Below are 22,944 nucleotides of genomic sequence, written 5' to 3' on the forward strand. Positions count from 1 at the left end.
TATTTATTTATGGCTGCACTAGGTCTTCGTTGCTGCGCACGGGCTTCTCATTGGGGTGGCTCGTGGTCCCTGCGTGAGTAGGCAGATTCTTTACCCCTGGACCACAAGGGAAGTCCCCATCAGCTGTCTTATAGAACAGGCATAATACCTGAGACAATGCCCTGAGGTGGTATCAAACTAGGGGAGATACAAGATATTGTTGTTTTTCTTATTATGTAGCGAGCATCTGGAGACCGCTGCTCACTGAGTTATTATCCTTCCCTGGGAAAGAGGTGCGCATATAGGCAGGCCGTGCCTCGGCTGTTCCCAGTCCTCTTCGTCATCTTCACCTTGGAGGATAGCCCTCTGCTGGAATTTAAGAATCTTTGGGACAGACTATTTATACCCTCTGGGGCTATGCAAGGTCTGGGACATTAAGTATTTGTTGATTTAAAATTATGGAGGTACAGCATTCTTTCTTTATGGCTGTGCTGGGTCTTCATCGCTGCACAGGCTTTTCTCAAGTTGCGGCGAGCTGAGCCTACTCCCCGGCTACAGAGCACTGGTTTCTCATTTGCCGTGGCTTCTGTTGCTGCAGATCATGGGCTGTAGGGCACAAGAGCTTCAGCATCTGCGGCCCGTGGGCTCAGTAGTTGTGATACATGCTCTGGAGCATCCGCTCAGTAGCTGTGGCATGTGGCCTAAGTTGCTCTGCGGCATGTGGGATCTTCCTGGACCAGGGATCGAACCTATGTCTCCTGCATTGGCAGGCAGATTCTTTTTTTTTTTTTGCAGGCAGCTTCTTTACCACTGAGCCACCAGGGAAGCCCTCAGCCGTATCTATGTTATTGAACAGTTAGCTCTCACCCCACCCCATGTCTCCTATTTTTAAAATATCATAGACTGTGTTACTGTGGGAAAATCTCTTTGCCCAGGAGATGATTTTCCAGTGCCTGATATTTCAGCGTGCCTTAGGTTTTTCTGTTGGCCAGGGAAGAAGGTTGAGCACCAGAATATGTGGCAGGGATTTAAGTCTCTAAGTCTTGAGGATGAGTCTTATCAAGGAATTAGATAAGATAGACCAGCTGATGAGCAGAAAAGACCTTTTATCCAGATAAACAGGAAGTTGAAAGAACACCAGAAAAGAGGTTCTGACTCAGAAATATTCATTTACTGTGCAAGGCGTCTACTCTCTGGAGAATATGGACTCATGGAATATTCGCCCTTGTAAGAAACCTCAGTCAACCCCCTCATTTCACAGATGATGCAACTCCCAGTGCAGAGGGGCAGGGCTCTGCATGAGGAAGGCATGGAGTTGGAGGCAGATGATGAAGCCTTGCCTGGCTGGGGCTGGGAGCAGGCCGGCTGGTTGTTCTGACCCGCTCGTGTTCTGCCTCTAGACAGAATACTGAGAATCTCCACTGCCCAGCTTTTGCACTTTGGCAAGCACGTAATGCACAGATCTTTCTAATATTTGTATCCTTGAGTCTTTTTCATAAGAGCTCCCTGGCTGTGATTTCTTCAAACCCTTTTAAATAACATTGTCTCTTCCTTCATAACTATTTCATTTAACTCTGCTCCTGACTAAGCCCAGTCCCTGGGGATGCATGGATTTGGAGGTTAAATGTAGATAGATGCTAATACGCTCATGGGAGGAAAGTCTGGTAATGGACCTGTGGCCTGGCAGAGAAGACCATTTACTCAGCCTGCTTTAGTTTGTGTGAACAACCTGACTGGTGAAGCAAGTCCTTGTGCTTTGATTAGCATTTCCAGGAGAGGAAAGGGGAGTTCAGGAACCCCTAAGATGAAATGAAAAAATCAGGTTAAGAAGACAGTGAGAGACTCTGTGAGGGTAAAACCATGCCATGTACAGGAAATTTGAAGGATGCTACCACTTTTCAAGGGCCTGGCTTATGCCAGTCACTTTACTCTCTGCGAGGTGGGTACTGTTACCCCACTTGACAGGTGAGGAACTCGAGACCAGAAAGGGGAGCATCTTCAAGAACACACAATAGAGAAAATGCCAGAAATGGGATTTGAATCTAGTTCATCTGCTAAACTGGGAGAAGCTTAGCCCGTGGAAGGAAACCACAACATAAAGCTCTAACCAGAAGTATTTTTTGGCACCAAAGGGTGTAAAGATTAAGGAATATCAGAGCGACTGGCAGCAGAATGGGCTTCCTCGGGAGGCAGGGTGAAATACTTTCACTATCCCTGAAAGTATTTAGGCAGAAGTTTGGTGGAAATAGGGCTTCCCAGGTGGCGCAGTGGTTGAGTCTGCCGGTCAATGCAAGGAGACGAGAAGAGACGCAGGCGGGTCTCGATCCCTCGGTCAGGAAGGTCCCCTGGAGGAGGAAATGGCAACCCACTCCAGTATTCTTGCTGGGAAATCCCATGGACAGAGGAGCCTGGCAGGATACAGTCCATGGGGTTGCAGAGAGTCGGACACGACTGAGCACACTTCAATCTTTGGTGGAAACGTGGACAAGAGCCATGCGTCAGGTGAGTGGTTGACCCCGGCTCCTCAAAGCCCAGTGGTCTCTGAAACTAAAACTGGATAAAGTCATACGTATATTTTGTTTTGTTTGGAGATCCTCCGTGACTGTGGAGGCCTTTTGCCACTATACCTAACCTGCAGTCCACTTCATGAGATTCCTACGGACTGTAATTTGTTATTTCTTTTTTTGAAAGCTCCCCAAAGCATTCTTTCAGCTTCTCTGCTCATTCTGCGTCATGAAGTCCATGTACCCAAAAAGAGGGGAGTGGATTTTTAAGGGCTTCATTGATTTTCTTTTTCCATGGGTTGTGAAATGAGAATCATTCATTCAGTTGTTACCTGGGAGGGCTGGTTTCAGGCTAGGTTGCAGAGAGCATTCTCTTGGTGGCCCTTAATCAGCCTTAAGCATTGTTAAGTTTACAAATTAAATTTTATCCATTCTCCCAAGAGTGACCAAGCCCTGGTGAAGTGATTCATCCTAACATAACTCACAGAAAGCTAATTGGTAGACCAGAATTCTAATTAATTTACAGTGGAACAGATAATCCCGAAAGCTTAGATGTGTGTTATCTTCCTTGAAGGTAAACCCACTGAGTGATTGAATTAAATTTAGGCAGTTGCTGAGTAAATATGGAATCAGAGCAGAGGAGGGTGAATAGCTTAAGAGACTTTCATCAGTTTTGACAGCTTGATCCATCCTTCTTCTTCAAAGAGACAGATTTTCCAAGTGAACACATTCTAGAAAAATCTTGGGACCTGGAGTCAGAAGCTGTAGGTTTATGTATTGACCTTGAGTTACAAGCTTTGGGAAACTGTGTAAGTCACTTGAACAGTTCTGGACCTCAGATTCCTCCTCTGTTGTTTTGGAGGTAAATCAATTAACATATGTGAAAGATCTTTAAATATGTCAGTATTAGTCTAATTCTCTTGAGCTCCTTTCTTTTAGGAAGTCACTTGGACAGCACCCTTGTCATCCCATCTTCATTCTTGCTTAGATTTTGGAGCCAGACTGCCTGGGGTCACTGGCATATGTTGGTATTTGACCCTGTGTTGGCATATGTCTTAACCTTTCTTTGTCTTGCTTTCCTCATCTGTAAAACAGGATGGATGAAAGTACCTCCCTCATTAGATTGTTGACAGGATTAAATTACCTGGCTTATGTAAAACAGTTTGAATCCTGTCTGGAATATGTTGGCTTAGTTGCTCAGTCCTGTCCAACTCTGCAACCCCACGGACTGTAGGCTCCTCTGTCCATAGAATCCTCCAGGCAAGAATACTGGAGTGGATTGCCGTTCCCTTCTCCAGTGAAAGTCGCTTAGTCATGTCCATCTCCTTGCAACCCCATGGACTGTATGGTCCATGGAATTTTCCAGGCCGCAATACTGGAGTGGGTAGCCGTCCCCTTCTCCAGGAGATCTTGCCAACCCAGGGATCGAACCCAGGTCTCCTGCATTGCAAGCGGATTCTTTACCGGCTGAGTCTGTATAGCATATAGTAATCACCATATAAATATGAGCCATGACTATTATTATTTCACCATTTCCAGTTTATTTTAATGAGCATCTCAATTTGGGCTTCCCCGGGGGCTAAGTGGTAAAGAATCCGCCTGCAATGTAGGAGACACAGATTCTATCCCTGGGTTGGGATGATCCCCTGGAGAAGGGAATGACTACCCCACTCCAGCAGTCTGGCCTAGAGAATTCCATGAACTGCATGGGGTCAAAAAAAGTCAGACACGACTGATCGACTTTCACTTCACATCTATAAACTGTCTCCAATTTCACTATCATGATTGCTTGTTAGAAGATATTTAGAAATCAACTCCCCCCGCGCCCCCCCCCCCCCCTAGCATGTGGCTTCAGTCTTGCAGGAACCATTTCTGTCTGGACTGGTTGCAGGGGAAGTCTTGCCTTGAGAGTCTTTAACTTCAGGGGCTTGTAGTAAATTGTTTTTAAAGGCCTGAAAAAGTTTCACACACATGATTTCATATGATCTCAAAATAAACCTTTAAAAAAAAAATCCCTCTCCCCTATACTGCCCTTCCCCGCATTCCTCTCCCCACCAGTAACCACTAGTTTATTCTCTATGTCTGTGAATTTGCTTCTTCTGTTTTATTCACTAGTTTGATTCCACATATAAATGATATCATACAGTATCTGTCTTTCTTTGACTTACAGAATAAAAGTCCATCCATCTTTCTGCAAATGGCAAAATTTCATAATTTTTTTCTGGCTGAGTAGTATTCCATTACATATATATACACACACACACACATATAAAACATCTTCTTTATCCATTCATTTGTTGATGGACATTTAGGTTGCTTCTGTACTTTGACAATGATAAATAATGCTGCTGTGAACACTGCAGGTAGGGAGGGGTGTGCACATATGTTTTTGAATTAGTGTTTTATTTTTCAGATATACACTCAAGAGTGAAAGGGCCTGATGGTTTTGAGAGAAATTTGAGCTCCATTATTTTAGCCCCCTTAGAAATTTTATTTTTATCTATTTATTTTTTAGGTGACACTGTGCAGCATGTGGAATCTTAGTTCCCCAACCCAGGATCGAACTGGGGGTACAGAGTCTTAACCACTGGACTGCCAGGGAAGTCCCCGCTCCAGAAGTTTCAGTTTTATATTTGAATTGCAAAGGGCCCAGCTTTAATGAGACTTCCCTGTTGGCTCTGGCTGCCATTGCATCCTGATTCCACCTGTTCACTCTCTGTCTCAGAAGCCAGTCCCCCACCCAGCAGACATATAGGCTTTCTTCTATAGAGGATAGGGGCTTGTCTGATCATAGAAACCCCCTCCTCTGTATCCTTGTGGAGAATGCAAGTGTCCCAGGACTTCTCTGTGGAGAGAAAGGAGGAGAACAGGTTGTAGGGAGCTGCTGGCATCTGCTGAATTTGGAAGGTCTGATCATTAAGTAACTTAGATCCTGAAGCCTCCACGTTTCAGCAATAAAATGTGGCACCCAAGCCCCACACCACCTTTTGTTTTTGCCATTCAGTTTGTTGTATCATGTATGCTCCCATGCCCTTGGAATTTCATGACTCCACACTGCAGATATTTCCTCCTCTAGAGCCAGTCCCTTCCCTGCCCCTCCCTTCATCTGGTTCAGGAACGGGAGGGTGAGTGGCGACCTCCCAGAGCTCAGAGGCAGCCAAGCTTCTGCCCCTAGGCAGCACACACGTGGCTTTTTACCCCATGCAGACCTCCAGACAGATGTGTGAAAACTTTCTATAAACCATAAACACATACAAATGGCTTTATACTTTCCTAATCTTTCCTGGTGACCTGTGTCCCAGTGTGGAAGTCTTACACAGTCAGGAAATTCTTCCCTTATAATGAACCCAAGTCTCTCTTATTTCCGTATCAGTCCACTTCCTCCTTATTGCAAAGAAAATGGAAGAAATCCCCTTTGATTTTCTTTCCTCTTAGCTAATTGCTCAGTCTTTAAACTGCACTTGGGTTCTAATTGTGGAAGTTTTCATCATTTTCATTGTTCTTTATTATCACCCTTCCCACTTTCTCCATATGCTTCCTCAAGGGTGAAATTCAGACAAGGTTATTTTGCTTGGGTTTCAGCTCTTTGGAATGGAGCCTGTGGTTTACTTTGACCCTGAATAGCAAACTCCACCAGGCTTGGATGCAGAAAGGAATGAGAAAGGAAAAAGGACTGACCTGACCTTCCCCAGGAGAATCTTGAGGTGGGGTGTTCAGCCCACACCCCAAGGGAGGAGTTTTACTTATCCTTTATTGTGTCTTTATCTAATACCTCTGTTACCTTCTCCCCGACAAGGTACAGAGTACAGCATATAATACCATGAGCAAATCCGTAAATACAGAAAGTAGGTTTGTGGTTGCCAGGGACAAAGGAAATGGAAGGTGACTGATAATGATGCAAGATTTCTTTGTGGGGTGTGAAGATGTTCTGGAATTAGATAGTGGTGATGGTTGCATAACCTTGTGAATATACCAAGAGCCCCTGAATTGTATACGTTCATGGTGACTTTTATGGTAAGGTTCTCTCTATCATGCCATGAAGCATACACAGTATTATTTATTTCTTATACAAATCTGGTGTGAGTGTGAATACAATTTTACTGTGTGCATTTTATAGATGAGGAAGTTTACTCTCAGAGAAGTAAATTGGCTTGACCCAGTTAGTAGCATCGTGAGTATATGGCCACGCCAAGGCTCCAACTCTGGCAGTCCCATATCTTCAAAGCCCATGTGATGGACATTGTGCCTATGGACAGTACTTTAAATGGTTCGTATTATTGTAACTGGTAAGGGTCATCAGCAGCTGAAGGGCTATCCCTATATTTTTATGGATTTTGAAGAACCAGACAGAGTCAACTTTTTCTTCTCTCTTCTGCAGGCTTCTGAAAAAGCCAAAGAGGGAAGGTGGAGAACTGATCTCCTTTTCCCTCTGCACTTGGTTTACCTTGTTTTACTTCTTGTTCTCAACAACTTAGGACGTGGGCACATTTTCCATCCACAGATGTAAAAGATGTGGAAGCCCAGAGGGTAGATAATTCTCCCAAAGTCAAGTAGAGCTAGTAAGCTGAAATTGTAAAGCCAAGATTTTATCCTGAATTTCTGAGCCAAGATGAGATCCTCTTATCATGTGCAGATACCCCAGGACTAGCTCCCAGTTGTTAGAGCTGAGTAATCAGGTGGGCCTCTGCCTGCCTCATCCGTGGGCACCTCCTTGGGCATGAACTCAGTTGACGATGAGTGACCTTCCCAGAGAAAGGAGACTGAGAGGCCCTCTTTATGTGAGGAGGACTTCATGCCTGAGCCTGTTCGAGAGAAGGAGGAATCTGCATGTTTGCTCTGTTGCCACCTCCCCCGACAAATATTCGTTTTTCAATGGTCCTCCTGCTTTTGAAAGGAATTGCTGCCTTCCAGACTTTCAAAGGGGCCAGAAATCAGTGGTTTTGGCTACCAAACAGGAAACTCAAAGCCTTTCCGTTCCTTTGAGCTGGCTGGAAGGGCTGGGCCTGAAACTATAACTTTCCTTTAAAGGACAGAAGAAAAGTTTGGGGTAATTTTTAAAAAAAACAACAACAACTAAAAAAAACCCTTTCCTGGAGTCCTGAATACCAGCCTTGGTTGATATACAACATGGAAAAGAGCTGCCTTGTTGCCTGGCAGTCATGATAGCAAACAAATGTGTCTGACCGTCTGTTTGGGCTCTCCTGGTCTGAAATCCTGCTTGCTCCGTTCTAATTGCTCCCTGCGCTGGCTTTCTGTCTCCCCACCTTCCGTACCACCCTCCCTCAAGGGAGCGCCGGGCCGCGCCTGGTCGTGCCAGGCTGGGCCGGGCCCCACAGGATACAGCGACCCAGCCGGGCTATTCTTGTCTGTGTCTATTTGCAAGATGCCTGTTGTTCTCCGTGAATGTTTTTCTCATCATAAATGTTGGCTTGGCAGCGGCCCAGCGTGGAAGCCATGGCGGAAGAGCTTGCAGAATCTCCCTTGTCCTCAGAGGCTCAGCTGGTCCCGGGTGCAGAGCTGGGGAGACAGGCTCATCGATGCTGTCGCTAGTGGGGTGCCGCTGTGGGTATCGGCACCTGATGGGTTCAGCACCCTTCGCAGAGTGTGGGCCTCTGCCAGTACACCCTCGGAGAAGACGCCTGGAGGAGCCGGGGTCGCCCTGGGAGGCACCTCTGGGCCTGATGGAAGACTCTTCTTCATGTGCCCTCCCCCACCCCACTGTCTAGGAATTCGAATGTGTGTCAGGCTAGAGAAAGCCACTCTCTCTTTTTTTTTTTTTTTTTTTACTTTTCATATGATTTTTAAAAATTGATTTATTCTTGCATTCCTATACACTAACAATGAGAAAACAGAAAGAAATTAAGGAAACAGTTCCATTCACTGTTGCAACAAAAAGAATAAAATACTTAGGAATAAATCTACCTAAAGAAATAAAAGACCTGTATATATAGAAAACTATAAAACACTGATGAGAGAAAGCGACTCTTAGGCCCTGCCTTAGAACCCCAAGAACAGTCACCTCTGAGCATTTAAAGTCACATACCCCTACCAGGAAAGTGTTTTGAGCGTGTACTCCTAATGTGTCTATTTATTTATAAATGGTTTACATGGGGTAGCTAATTTGTACATTATAAACATTTACTAGAAATTTTTAATAATTTATGCAATTTAAAAGGATGGAAGAAAAAGTAACACAATTATAACTTTTTAATCTTATTTTATTGAAGGTATATATGATTGAATATGCTCTCTTTTCAGGGGAAAAAAAATCTTCGTTTATCACTTTCTGATTCAGTAATTCAGAAAGTGAAAGTGTTAGTCTCTCAGTCGTTTCTGACTCTGAGCCCATGGACTGGGACCCGCCAGGCTCCTCTGTCCATGGAATTCTGCAGGCCAGAATACTGGAATGGGTAGCTGTTTCCTTCTCCAAGCATCTTCCTGAACCAGGAATCAAACCCGGGTCTCGTGCACTGCAGGCAGATTCTTTACCATCTGAGCCACCAGGGAAGCCCTCAGTAATTCAGAGGTGTGTCCAGAGACAGTGCCCTTTGGTACTTCATTCTAACTATTGCCCTTGCTGAAAACTTCTTTACAGAGACAGGTAGATTCAAATGGAATATTTGTGGGAATTCCCTGGTGGTTCAGTGGTTAGGACTTGGCACTTTCACTGCTAGGGGCTTGGGCTCAAATCCTGATTGGGGAAGATTCTATTGGATTTCACTAGCAAGAGTATATTTTACTATAGGTAAAAATAATTTTTTAAAAATCCAATGAGTTTTGACACATGCATAGTCTTTGGCACCACCAAAATCAAGATGAGAAAATAATTCCATCTCCCATGTTACTCCTTTGTAGTCAAACTCACCCCTTACCCATAACCTCTGGCAACCACTGATCTTTTTAACCTAAAGCATTTCAAGCTCATCCATGTTGTTACGTGTATTAACATAGGTTTTCATTACATTTGGGTAATTGAAACTGCCAAATGCTTGTCCAGACTTGGCCATTTTGCAGTGTCCTTGAGAGCACTTAGTTTTGTCAGTTAAAAAAAATTTTTTCTGGACCGTTCTCATAGGGGTATGTCAGTTGTTTTTCGTTTGCATTGCCCTAGTGGCTAGTGATGTCCAGCATCTTTTCATGGGCCTGTCCCATCTGCTTTTCTTTGGTGAAGTCTCTTCAAATCTTTTGCCCATTTTAAAATTGGATTTCTTATTTTATTATTGAATTTTGAGGGTTCTTTATATATTTTAGATACAAATCCTTTGTTAAAAAAGCAATATGTAGATATTTTCTCCCAGTCTATGATTTGTTTCTACACAGTGTTTTTCAGAGCACAAGTTTGAAATTTTGATGAAATTAGCAGTTTTTTTCTTTATAAATTGTATTGCTGATGTAGTATCTAAGAAAGATTTTCTCCTGCGTTTTTTTTTCTTAATAGCCTCCATTTTGAATTAGTTTTTTTGTACAGGCATTTCAATTTTGAGCTACAAAGATCATATAAAATGAAAGCATTGCTAAATACCAGTTCTCTCTGTAGTACAAGTTTCTTTGGAAAAGGTGTTACATTTCCATTCCCTGTCAAAATGTTGCCTTTACTTTGAAGGGGCAGATTTAGTGTGTGTGTTTTAAAAAAAAAATATTGCCAAGTCAGTATTTTGTCAGCAACTTTTTGTTAAGATAGTTTGGGATGTTTTTTGCAAAGGAAAAATGCATAACGTTATCTTTACATTATTAAGTACTTGGGTGTAAATGAACCTCTTTGGGCTACTCTGTCCCATTATAAAACATTACAAGGATCCTACTGTTTAAAGATCCTATTTTTATAACATCAGTCTCATTATTGACATCTTAAAGCACAGAAGCAGCGTTTTTTTTTTTTTTTTTTTAAAGGAAGAGGCAATTGACTCATGGGATAAATATTTTGTAAATGATACCAGATTTTTCATGCTATATGTTGCGGGTTCAGAGAGACATTGAAGACACGGTTCATGTCTTCAGGGAGCTCACAGTCTAGTGAGGGAGTTAGTTAGACAGGCAGTTGAAATCAAGTATGCTGAGAGCTAAGAAAAAAGGAACAAGCAGTGAGCAAAACGAGTCCCGTCCATGGGTACCAGGGGGTGCCTCTTCTTGGGGAGGTCAGAGAAAACCTTACGAAAGAGAGGAGGCTGAGCTGAGGCTTGAGACTGGTCAAGTGAAGGAACCTCCCCGTCTTAGGGAGGATCATGGGCAAAGTTGGTGAAATGCAAGTTCCAGGAATTGCACATGGTTTGGCCTGACTAGAGCAAAAGACACAGTGGCAGAGGAGCAAGAGAAGAGACTGCAGGGGGTGGTGGGACCAGATGGTAAAACTTGCTATCCTGGTGGCGCTTGGGTGTCTGTGCGCTGCAAGACTGAACTAACTGGTTGGCCAAATGTATGGTCTGTTTCGCTGAGACATTGTGTCATCCGAACACGTGGCATGGACTTCCAGGTTCCAGGTCTCGAGGCTGTAACACTTGGATTCATGCTTAATTCTAGCCTGGAGCTCATATGTTCCCCGGAGATGCTTCAGGACCCAAAGCAAAGAGAGCTGGTTTTGCCTGAGCAGCAGCTGGGGAACACCTGCTTGCTCCTCGGAGCTGCACCTGGGAGCCAAGGCTTCTGGCGTATTTGCACATTGGAGGTAGCCAACCATCCAGCTGCCCCAAAGACAGATTTTAACCCTTCTCTGTGGCTGGCGGGCCCCGATCCCTAAAGTCCATTGCTTCTGACGGCAGCTGTCATGGACGCAGTGATCTGTGTCCTGTCTGGTTCTCTCCTACCCTCTGGTCATCTGTTAACCAGTCAGCCCTGGATCTCTCCAGCCACTGAATAACAGAGGTCATGGGAAAGTCCCTTATTTTGTTTGGTTGTTTCTTTCCGAGTGGTCTTCAAAGCAGACGAGGATGTTTAATTCAGAGTACAGTTGTCAAGCCACATTAAAAATGCAGGCAGCAGTGTGGGACATGGCTGGCTCTTGTCAACCAGACATTCCAGTGTAACCAGAGGAGGAGAACATGGACAGGGCCCGTGTTAGAGGAAGTATTGCAGGGTGAGCTTTCAGGCTCCGGTTTCTCCCAGTCCCTGCCATCCTCCAGCCAGAAGAAAGAAGCTCCTATCCGTTGTTGTTTTTGTTCAGTTACTAAGTTGTGTCCAACTCTTTGTGGCCCCATGGACTGCAGCCCGCCAGGCTTCCATGTCCTTCACTATCTCCTGGAATTTGCTTAAACTCATGTCCGTTGAGTCAGTGATGCCGTCCAACCATCTCATCCTCTGTCTCCCCCTCTTCTCCTGCCCTCAATCTTTCCCAGGATCAGTCTTTCCAATGAATATTCAGAGTCGATTTCCTTTAGGAATGACTGGTTTGATCTCCGTGCAGTCCAGCTCCTATTTAAGCTAGAAGTTAAAGTGGGATTACCCTTTAGTGGGCATTCCTATGACCTGGAGATCAAGTTGCTTACACCTCAGAGAGAGAGAACTCCTGCAGTGCAGGTTGGTTGGTTTGTTTGTTTGGATGCACAGGGTGTGGGATCTTAGTTCCCCAACCAGGGACTGAACCTGTGTGCCCTGCATTGGACGGTGGATTCTTAACCACTGGGCCACCAGGGAAGTCCTCCGTGCTGCATTTAGGAAGACAGTGACTGTTAGAGCAATTAGGGTCTCCAGGAAAGTAAGACCAGTGAGAAGTGTGGGTTTGGTGGTTCAGTCTTACCTTGGGAATTCTTTGCTGTCTCCTGGGGGTTGTACAAGAGGGCAGGGAGAGGTGCTTGTGCCTCTTGCCGTACCCTGGCTGCCTTGAGGAAAGCTGTGGGCAGCACAGATGGCCAAAAGCAAATGGGTCCAGGAAAGGCCAATGTGGATTAATGCTGTCTCCTTGCCAATCCAAGTGTGGGCTGACCCGGGTTCCGTAGCTTTGTTTGTTCTGCCTTCTCCTCCTCCCACCGTGCCATCTGCCAGCTGGACAGTTAGCTGCCTCACTGCTCCCTTTTAGCTCTGTCAGTCGTGCAAGGTCATGATTGTTGTGCTTTGGGGTTGGTTTCCCCCCTGGGTGGGTGAAATGGATCTCTAACCATCGATTTGTCTTCTTGCATTTCAGTCGTTCCAAGGAAGTCAAGGACGAGCTTACCTCTTTAACTCAGTGTGAGTGTCTCTGAATGGTACATCCATTGTTTGGTGCAAATTTTGAGGGATGGGGAAAAGCAACACTCCATGATGATGACACGGTGGAACCTGTCCTCTCTGACACACACACACATACACACAACCCTGTGGGGCATTATTTAACCACACATGTTAGCCAGTCATCCTTGGGGAATTTGGTGGTGGTGGGGGGGCATCATCTTGGGTTAAAAATAATGTAGGCAGTATTCCAGTAAGCAGAGAGGGCTGTAGTCTCCTAGCAGAGAAGCTGGCGTGCTTCTTCTGAAGCCTGACCACGAAGGTCTCAGAACTAGACCTGAGACATGTCTCTGAGGAAGAAAGGAGGATGAACAGAAGACCCCGGGATCCACTGGAGGACTGAGGCTGGAGGAGGCTTTGTAAAGTGGAGTTAGCCAAGAGCCCCTGTCACCTCGTACGGTCTGCCACAGCCCTCAGCATCGTTTACAGCTTTCTCTGGGAAAGCAAGCCTGATGAACTGTGAAAATGGAAATCTAGCATGTTCAGCTTGAAATAATAGGTTCTCCGTGAAGGAGTTTAGGTAGCTGATAGATGGGGCTCACTGGTCCCTGATGAGGACAGGACTCTGCTGTCATGATTGACATCTCCGGCCATGGTCCGTCCTCAGGAAGCTATGCTCAGGCTGTGGGCTTCAGTGTGGTTGTCCATTTGCCCCCTTAAATCACAAGCCTAAAAGCACCTGTTAAGAAAAGCTCTGAAGAAAGAAAAATTCCAAGCAAAGTCTCAACCATAAAGACTGTTTTGAGTCGACTCACTGAATCAGAACTTTCAGATCTGACAGACAACTCAGTGGAGATGTTTCCACGTGGCTATCTTTTGGAGGTTGCTACTAGTTTCCGTTAGAGGTGATGCTCTTAGCGTTGGCTTCGCTTCGGGCAGCCATATTCAGTTAATCTTTTGCTGGAAGTTCAGCTCCAACAACCAATGGGCATTTGCCTGACTCCCCTCTTTCTCTTTCCCCACCCTTGGCACAGAGTTAATGTGGGCTGCGGGCCAGCGGAAGAGCGCGTGTTGCTAACAGGACTGCACGCCGTCGCAGACATTTACTGTGAAAACTGCAAAACCACCCTGGGCTGGAAATATGTAAGTACCGAGCAGTCTGGTTGGTGGAGAGCGTGCCGTAAAGAAACGAACAGAGTTGGACACTGGAATGCAGCCTCCCACTTGCTTCCCCTGGCCTTGTGGGATTCTCTTCAACGAGGATGGGAAACCGAGTTCCAAGAGCAGTTCCTGGCACACATGCGTCCTCTTTTCATTGATAGTCCACTCTTCCTACTCAATCCTTCACCTGCTTCTGACACACACAGACACACAGTCACACACCCTCTCAGTGTAGTAACAGTGAAAAGTGAAGTTGCTCAGTTGTGTCCGACTCTTTGCGACCCCATGGACTGTAGCCCACCAGGCTCCTCAGTCCATGGAATTTTCCAGGCAAGAGCACTGGAGTGGGTTGCCATTTCCTTCTCCAGGGGATCTTTCCAACCCAGGGATCGAACCCGGGTGTCCCACATTGCAGGCAGACGCTTTACCGTCTGAGCCACCGGGGAAGCCCAGTAGTAATAGTGGTAGTAGTAATAACAATGGCACATAACATCTGACGCCTTGCTGTGTTCCGGGCATACGTTATTTTATTTACTCTTCCCAGAATCCTTAGAGTGTGGGCCATATTTTAATCCCTAGTTTACAGATGAGGAAACTGAGGCTTAGGCAGGGTGATAGTATGTCCCATATTGTCTAGTCATTAGGTGGCCAAAGAAAAATAGGAGTGCAGGTAGTGGTCTGACTGCAGAGCTCTTTGCTCCAGTAAACATCCCCAGAACATTTTAATTTTTTGACCATGCCATGCAGCATGTGGAATCTTAGTTCCCTGACCGGGGATCGAACCAACACTCCTTGCCCTGGAAGTGCAGTCTTAACCCCTAGACTGCCAGGGGAGTCCCTCGACAGATAGTTGCAATGTCTCCTTGGCAGCTAGGAGAGTGTGCAGAGCCTTGCCGGGGTGAGAGGAGGTTTGTGTATTCTGTCAAAGTCAACTTGTATTATTATTGTTGTTGCTGCTATTATCGGTAGATCTTTTCACAGTGCTTTTCTCTGTCCTCTCTGTCATTGTGGGGATGTTAAAAGTCAGTCTTCCTGTTTCTGGGAGAGAACTTTATTCCATGTTGTCGCAAAGGGTTGGTGTGGGGCTGGCTCGTAGGACCTGCTTGGGAAGGAGCCTGAAGGAGCAGTCAGGACCTCCTGGAGAGTGCTAAGGATGTGTCATGTAGGTTTGTTGATGGCAGCAAAGACACCACTCTGCAGGACTTTGCTGGTGGAGGAGCTTCTGCATATGTGGGAGCAGGGAGCGTAGGGGAAATCTCTGTGTCTCTGTGTCTCCTGCTCCTTTTTTCGATGAGTCTAAAACTGCTCTAAAAATATGAGTCTGTGTGGAAAAAAATATATTGAGCAAGAGAAGCCAGCCATGAAAGTATGATTCCGTTGAAATAAAGTTTAAAAATACTCAGATCATAAAAACTGCAGCAGGTAGAGTCTCCAGGGAAGGAGCACAGCCTTTAGATTCTGTCTTTCATGTCTTCCTTGGAATGTTCAGAATGAGAACGGAAAAACCTAGACACTGTGTCATGATGCTGAGAAGGTTCAGCCGCAGGTTCATCTGGGAGAAAGGGCCTTGGCCGATCTGATTCCCCTGTGTGGCCACTAGCCCCCTCTGTGGTCTGGGGGCCACAGTTCTGGTTTTGATTATCCAGAAACGTTCTGCCCCTTCTTTGTTTCCCAACTTCTTGATTATCTTATTCCTTGAAGATGTGCTGGATTATAGACAGAAAATAATCCTGAGTTGGCCAGCTTCTCTCCTTACCTTGGGTTAAATGATTAAGTCCTGGGGACTTCCCTGGCAGACCAGCAGTTAAGAATGCACCCTGCAATGCAGGGGACCCAGGTTGGATCTCTGCTTGGGGAACTAAGATCCCACATGCCACACAGAGTGGCCAAAAAAAAAAAAAAAAACCCAGTCCTTTGACAAAGCTTTATTTATTAAGAGCCTTTGTGTTGGATACAAAAGTGAGTGAGATCCAGTCCTTTCTCTCAGGATGCTTACAGTCATGATACTTGGGAGGAAAGCCGCAGGTGACTATAAAACAGCTGGACAGGACAACAGAGAAACATCCATCTCCCCAAACATTCCCTGATTCCCTCTCACATACCAGGCCCAGTGCTCCAACCTTTCATTCTATTATTCCTTCTGACCCTTACGATGACCCTGTGAAGTACTTGCGATTATCCCAACTTTGTAAGTGGAAAGTTTATAATTCTGCAAACTATTAATGGAAGTCAGATGCTTAGATAATGCTTTTGATGCTGGGAAGCAGTAGGAGTGGGGTTTAATCTGCGATGTTTGTGTCAATTCCAGATCCAGTGCTCTGTCCCCTGGAGTCCACTTGTGACATTTTGCAAGTGTCTCGAGGCTTGAGGGGTGGGCGTATTGACTTTCTTTTCCCTCTCTCTTTTTTTCTTTAAAATAGGGACACACTGTCACTTTCCTAGTTTTATTTCTTTCCTCCCTCTGTATTCCGAACACCCTGCCACGGAACAACAGGTCTTATTCCTAAACCATATTCCTCTGTTGTGTACACATCACACTCAGGCAGACAGAGCTGGGGAATAAGGAGGTGTCAGGGAAATTACTGCTGAGCCCACAGCTCTTGTGTGTGTGTGTGATGTGTTTGCATTTTCTCTCGACGCCCCTCCCCTCTCTGCTAGGTGGAATGACTCCTCTCTGAACGAGAGACTCAAGTCTGAACTCGTGTTGAGACCCAGAGCCCCTGCACCCTAGAACAGAAGATACAGTTCATTGCTGCCTAGCACCTATCAACAGTAGGATTCAGCTCCTTCCCGATTTGGGGGGCCTATCAAGCTTCGCCATCTGATGACCCTGATACCCACTGGTTTTTAGATGCCACACCAAGATGGCTTTCAGTATCTGTTTCTGCAAATAGAATATCATCGTGATGCCACACCGACGCAGGGCTTATTTCCGTGGGGCTTGTTAGCTGGGAGAGCCTGCGGTGCTGTTTCAGATGGACACCTCCCAGCTGGTTTGTAATGGGTTTGCCCTCTGGAAGCCTCGCAGCCGAGTGGGGCTCAAGGGCTGGCAGGTCCTTCAGCCTGCAGTTCATACAGCTCCTTGCTCCCTGGAGAAAGGCAGTGACGGAAAAACAAACTTAAGCCATCCGACATGGAAATAGCAAGATAAGAAATAAAAGAGAGACCTGTTTGGCAATACAGTACACTTTGTCCCTCTCCCCAAATGTCTTTTCTCTAAGCCTAACAAGCATGGTTTAAAATAATGGCACAGTGGGCATTCCCTGGCGGTCCAGGGGTTAGAATTCCGTGGTCTCATTGCTGAGGGCCCAGATTCAATCCCTGGTCGGGGAACTAAGATTCCAGAAACTGCTTGGCACAGCCCCCAAAAATAATAAAAATGTGACACACAAACTCTGTGGATACCTCCATAGGACAGATTTGTGGTTGACATAAAAAGCTAAGTGCCCGTAAGATTTTACAAGGCAGACAAAACACAAAGTAGATATACAATGACCAAGACAGACAGACACAAAATAGATACAAGTTACGCTGTATGTTTGAATGTGGTTAAGTGCTGTGGAGAAAAGTAAAGCAGGAAAAGACAGGGGGCAAAGGGGATGGCTGTAGGGGAGGTTGTGGTTTTCAATAAAGACCTTACTGCGATGATGATGACGTTTGAGCAAAGATGCTAAAGGAACTCTACTGCAAATACTGAGAAACTATTTAGGATACTTAAATTTAAAAATATTTAAATTCTACTGCAAATACGGAGAAAGGGCTGGTGATGCCTCAGTCCTGCAGTTAAGCCAAGGGGACATGGCCTGCTTGACTGGTGGGCCTTCTCCATGAGTCTGGGTGAGGCTGGGCCAGACTTCAGAGGCCCCGAGGCCCGTCACTGGCCCTGCCTTTGCTCCTGTAGCCAGAAGTCACCTGCGCGTCTTTGGTCATTGGATGTCTTCTCTTCCTTTGTGTTTCCGTAGGAACACGCCTTTGAAAGCAGCCAGAAATATAAAGAAGGCAAATACATCATTGAGCTAGCACACATGATCAAAGACAATGGCTGGGACTGAGGGGAGAGCATCCAGCCAGCCCAGCGTCCACGCGAATGCCATCCAACCGAACATTCTACCCAAGCGTGAGAGAGTGATGAACACTTGGTTCCATCCATTTAGGGGCCTTGCCATCTGGGGCATTCTCCCACCCTGACGCCATCTTTCTGGTGACCGGCCTCTAAACCGCTGTCTCTCTGTCTCTTTGCTTTGTATCTGTTTGTGAGTTGATCCTGGCTTCTCTCTCTGTTCTAGTGTTGGCTGAAAAAACAAAACAACAAAAAGGAACAGACACCTGCCCGCGTGGCGGCAGCCCACTTTGACAAAGGCCCCAGGGCCCTTGAAGAGCTGCCCGGAGGCCGCTGGGTCGGGAGCACAGTGGCCCAGCCTGGGGGTGTGAGGGTCCCGGGTGGGCAGGGGACGGGAGGGGAGAGGTAGGAACAGACTTGTGCTGCTCCTGGAGACCTGGGAACTTAGGCTTGAAATAATCGACTTGTCTAAGAGGACAAAGAGGAAAAAAAAAATACCTCATGACTTGCATTCTCTCTGATCAGAAGCTTCTGTTCCTGACACCAAATGTGCCAGGTTAGCAAATGAGAGCACAAGAAGGATGGCCCCTAATTGTCGCTGGTGGGGCAGGGGGCCGGCCTGGTTTTCCCGGGCCCGAGCTGGTGGGGGGTGGTGTGTCCTGGCAGCAGGGGATGACTTGGGAAAAGCCCAGAAGGTTTTGATGACTCTGATGCCTCACTGCTCCTCTGGGTGATCTCTGCCTCTTCAGCCCCTGTAGGTGACAGGAGAGGGGACTGTCATTTGCAATGTGCGCGAGATGCAAATATCCCAAAGGCTTTGACCAGCAATCAAGTAAAAAAATCAGTGATTGAGGATAACAGGGAACAAAGCCAGGGGGGGAGGTGCAGTTGGGGAGCTCTTGCAGAAATGGCCTTGATCTTGGGCCAGAGAAAATAAAAAAGTAGAACCAGTTAGCAATTCTGACTGACCTTTTTTTCTGAACCTTCATAAGAGAAGAGCACTGTGGCAAGGAAGTGGGGGTGGGGTGGGGCAGAGCCTGGAATAGTTTAGGTTTGAACTGTTACAGGTTAAGTGCATCTTTTTTTTTTTTTTTGGTATGCATTGGCTTCACTGAAAACAGCAGTTCTTTATGAGTATGAGTTTTTGGGTGTTTTCCTCCAGCTCTATCGTTGTAGTTGAGGAAAACAAAGTCCCAAGGCTTCGAGTTTAGTGATACCCTGGCCGGTAGATTCCTCATGCCCCTAACTTGTTCTCTTTGTACTTGAATGTTTTTGTGTGGAGAGAAATCTGTCCGTGTGATCCAGCAACGGGAAGGTCTCCGATTTGATGTCAGACGGCAAGTTATAAATTCCAGTGTTACACCCCACCCCCAACCTCCCCATCCAAAGTTCATTATATTAGGGAAGTGGGGGAACGCATCCCTGTGAGGCTCGTGAGAGAGGAGTTTGTTGCATTTAATCAACACTGTGAAGTCTGTTCTACAGCAACTTAGCCAGTACGCAGTGCATGACCGAAACTCATTTAACTGAGATAATTTCATTGCTTAGACTGAAAATATTATCATTGCTAAGATATGTGTAGGTTATGTTAGGTAATTCTCAGCATCTCATTCTCCCAGTAGGCTGATCCTATAGGAAAATTCACCTTAAAAGTCACAAAAGAGTGAGTTGAAGGAGAACCTGTAAAATTGTTAAGCAAGATTAAAGCAGCCAACCCGGGATGTTTTCAGAATGGAACGAGATTCCCAGAGAGGGTGAGTCTGTCGTGGAAATGCCTTCTTATGTCTGTGGGGGCTGCTGGTGTGACGCGGGGCCTGAGCTGGGCATGGCCCTGCCCGGGTAGTGCTGGGCGAAGAGCTAACGGAAAGCCAGGTAGCCCCACGTTTAGCAGCAGGCAGCCTCTGCGAGACAGAGGGTTCTGCAAAACCAAATTTGGTTCCCAAAAAGCTTCTTGGCCCACATCATTCGGTGCTTTAGTGACCCTGGGAGATTAAGTTGTTCTCTCCACTGTTACTAAAAAGCAGACCGAGATTCAGAAGTCTTTAATTTCCAATCCCAGAGACACAGTTCCTCTGGTTCCCAGGCCCAAGATCTCAATTAAAAAAAATATATCACTTTCAACTTTCACATTCCTAAGCTGGTTTGCCAGCCCAGAAATCATAAATTCCCCTCTGCGTCCCTGCTGAAGGTAGTGGCTCTCATTTCTGTGTTTTGATTAGCCCCTTTACTCAGGGAATGTCCTGGCTATTGATAATCCTTTCCAGGAAAAGAAAACAGGCAGGGTCAGGGTGGGGGGAACATGTAGGTGTGTAAATACCAAGCGTGGTCATATAGAAACTGGACGTGAGGTGCCCTAGAATGTTAAAGGGGCAGAGGAGACCGAAGTGCCACTGTTCACCCTTGGGGATGGGGCCTCTGACTCTTGCATGGATCAGAGCAGGCTCCAGTTAGGCCCGGGTTCTGGTGTTTTGTTTTGCTTTAATTTAAATTACGATCCATTGAACATCCAGTGGGCACATGGTGCGAGAGAGCTGAACAAAATGCTGGTTTTTCCATAATGACAAGGGTAAAAAAAACCAACTCATTAGGCTTTCCCTAAGAAAAACCAAAAGTGCTTCTTATGACTTGAGCTCCATTCATGGCTTGTCTACTAATGTCTGGCAGCATCGGAGAGACCGCAGCTGAGCGAGGGAGATGCCTCAGTCGGTTCATTTTTTAATTTCATCACCAAATTATGGACTCAGAGCATAACCAAAGACCTCATCCGTTAACCCCTGGTGGGTTTGGGGAACTGGAGTTCGATGGTAAAGCTTAGGTGGGGTGCCCAGAATAGGGAAAGGGAGAAGGGGAAAAGAAAAAGGCATGACGTGCTAGACCTCAGCCAGCAGCTGCCTTCCTTTTCAGCTGAAGTCCAGCCGGCAGATTCTAGTTCCATCTCCCTTGTGCCTCCCCAGGTCATATGGCATGGGCGGCCCTGGATTACACCCAGCCCGCTGGGATATTAGTCTCAGGCCGCTGATGGGTTGATTTGATGTGTATCCAACCCAGCCGAGCTCAGCGTCCACGGAACGTCAGCTGGGCCTGCCCAGTTCCCCGGACAACAGGATGACGGAGATAGGATAGAGTCAATCTTTACTGGTGGATCAGTGTGTGAAAGACAGGTGTCCCCTTTATAAAAGATTTTCAAGAGGATGTATAAGAAACAGTTGCTTGTGAAATATACTTTTGTAAATAATATTTAATTTTTTAAATAATATATTTGGTGCTGTTTTCTCAGATCCCCTGAGAGCACTTTTTATTTTCATTTTTAAATTCTCTAGTTTCCTCTGCATTTCTTGAAGTATATCTTAAGGGAAACAGTGATCACCAATATACTCTTGCAAAAGAAAAGGAAAGAAAAAAAAAAAGATCTCCATCACTTTAGTCTGGACAGAGGCAATAAATGAAGCAATGCCTCTGTATTTCTTCCCAATGGAACTGACTCTGCAGTACATTACCAGGTTGAGAATTGAAATATTTTCTTGCACCACTATTGGCCAGAAAAGAAAATAAATAGAATCAAATAAGTTTAGTAACAACTTAGAGCGATTCCTCTTGTTGGAAGAATTTCCAACAGATGGGAGTCTTGTTTTTAATTGTTTGTGTGTGTGTGTGTGTGCGCGCCTGTGCATGCGTGCATGTGCGTGCGTGTGTGTGTAAAGCACTGCATTGTGCCTCTGGTTTTTGTTTTTTTGGGGGACACTATACCTACAGTTTACACCTTGGGCACTTGAGATTCTTCTTCCCTTTCTCTCTGCTGGTTTTGTTTCTGAGTGGACCAACAGCACAACCCTCGAGGAGTTTGTTTTCCCGAGCTCGGAGCTGTTGCGTGTTTGCTCCTCTGTCTGTGTGTGCTCAGCTTTTCCAGACTGTAAAGGAAATCTGTTGTTTGTGAAGACCCAGCAGAGTCACAGCTGTGTTCCTCACTGAGATGTGAGGGTGTACTCATCATGGACCCAGGGCTCCAGTTGTTGTGGAAGCCACATCATGTTAAACATTAAACTGGTTTGGGTTGAAAAGAATGTCAATAAAATAATACACATATTTTGTAGGTAAATAGCTTTTTTTTTTTTTTTTTTTTTTTAAGGTCACATTGCCTCAGGTTCAGGAAGAGGCTGGGAAATCAAATATTGAACACAATCAACTTAGATATTTTTTTTTTAAAAAATGAGTCTGCCTCAAATGAGAAAACATGCTAGTGGTCTAGGTCAAGGAAAGAGATTAATATTTAATATTTAAAATTAAGATAACGTCATGAAATCAGCCAGCAGTGAAAGATAAAGCCAAGAAGAAACAAGCCGTTCTCATATTATCAAATTCTACCTGCCCGTATGTTTTTGTATAACATTTGGGTGAAAGTGAGAGTCAGTTCCCTTTTCCAGCCTGCAGAGACTATCTTTCAATACAGACTCTGCCTATTTATGCTTGTGTTTACAAACTGTATTTGTTGGGTTTTGTTTTTCTTTTATCTTTTTTTTTTTTTTAAGTGGCATTTTCAGGTCACTTTGCTTCAATAACAAAGAAAATTATTTTCAAGTAATTTGTCTTCACCATTTCCTGTATTTGTACATAGTGATTCAGTATTAGAGAAAAGTGCATTGTTTCTGTCATATTTCCGATCTGTGTTGGTGCTCATTTGAGAAAATAAAGTTTTCAAATATGAATTCTTTGCAGGGCTCCTCTGTCTTAATTGACCCAACATGTTTTATCTCGACATTTAACACATAAAAGTAACTGAAAGGTCAGAAGGAGGTCGTCTGTCTAAGCCCATTCACAGATCTGTCAACTGAGGCCCTGGGGGGTTATTTTCTCTAAGGACACTTGGCTGATTAATGAATAAAAATCAGGTCTCCTGCTTATCTATAAACACTTCTCCTGGTTTTGGAGATCAGAAATGCAGGAGTGACCTTTATCATTTCTGTCTACTAAGTCCCATGTTAGTCTCTGCAACATTTTCTGTTTACACCAATTTTCTTTGGAGATAGAATTACATTAGGCAAAGGGGGAAAAAAACAGGTGAATCAATAAAATAAAGTCAAAAAGAGGCAACATTACCTCTGAATG

The 22,944-nt window shown here is 45.3% G+C and overlaps 1 protein-coding gene across 4 annotated transcripts in view; it reads left to right on the top strand.

Annotated features, from left to right (window-relative positions):
- The window catches only part of YPEL2 (yippee like 2), a 64,592-nt gene extending 42,048 nt beyond the window's left edge, over nucleotides 1-22,544 (top strand). For 3 of the 4 annotated variants that reach the window (XM_061142657.1, XM_061142659.1, XM_061142658.1), the window contains exons 3-5: nucleotides 12,598-12,641; nucleotides 13,655-13,763; nucleotides 17,744-22,544. In XM_061142657.1, the coding sequence (XP_060998640.1) occupies nucleotides 12,598-12,641; nucleotides 13,655-13,763; nucleotides 17,744-17,833 (243 nt within the window). In that variant the 3' untranslated portion in view covers nucleotides 17,834-22,544. The remainder of the gene's footprint in view (nucleotides 1-12,597; nucleotides 12,642-13,654; nucleotides 13,764-17,743) is intronic. The other variant, XR_009692919.1, reaches the window with a different exon arrangement.
- Nucleotides 22,545-22,944: the final 400 nt, after the last annotated feature.

Source organism: Dama dama, chromosome 5 (assembly GCF_033118175.1).
Source record: "Dama dama isolate Ldn47 chromosome 5, ASM3311817v1, whole genome shotgun sequence".
NCBI classification, from domain to species: domain Eukaryota; kingdom Metazoa; phylum Chordata; class Mammalia; order Artiodactyla; family Cervidae; genus Dama; species Dama dama.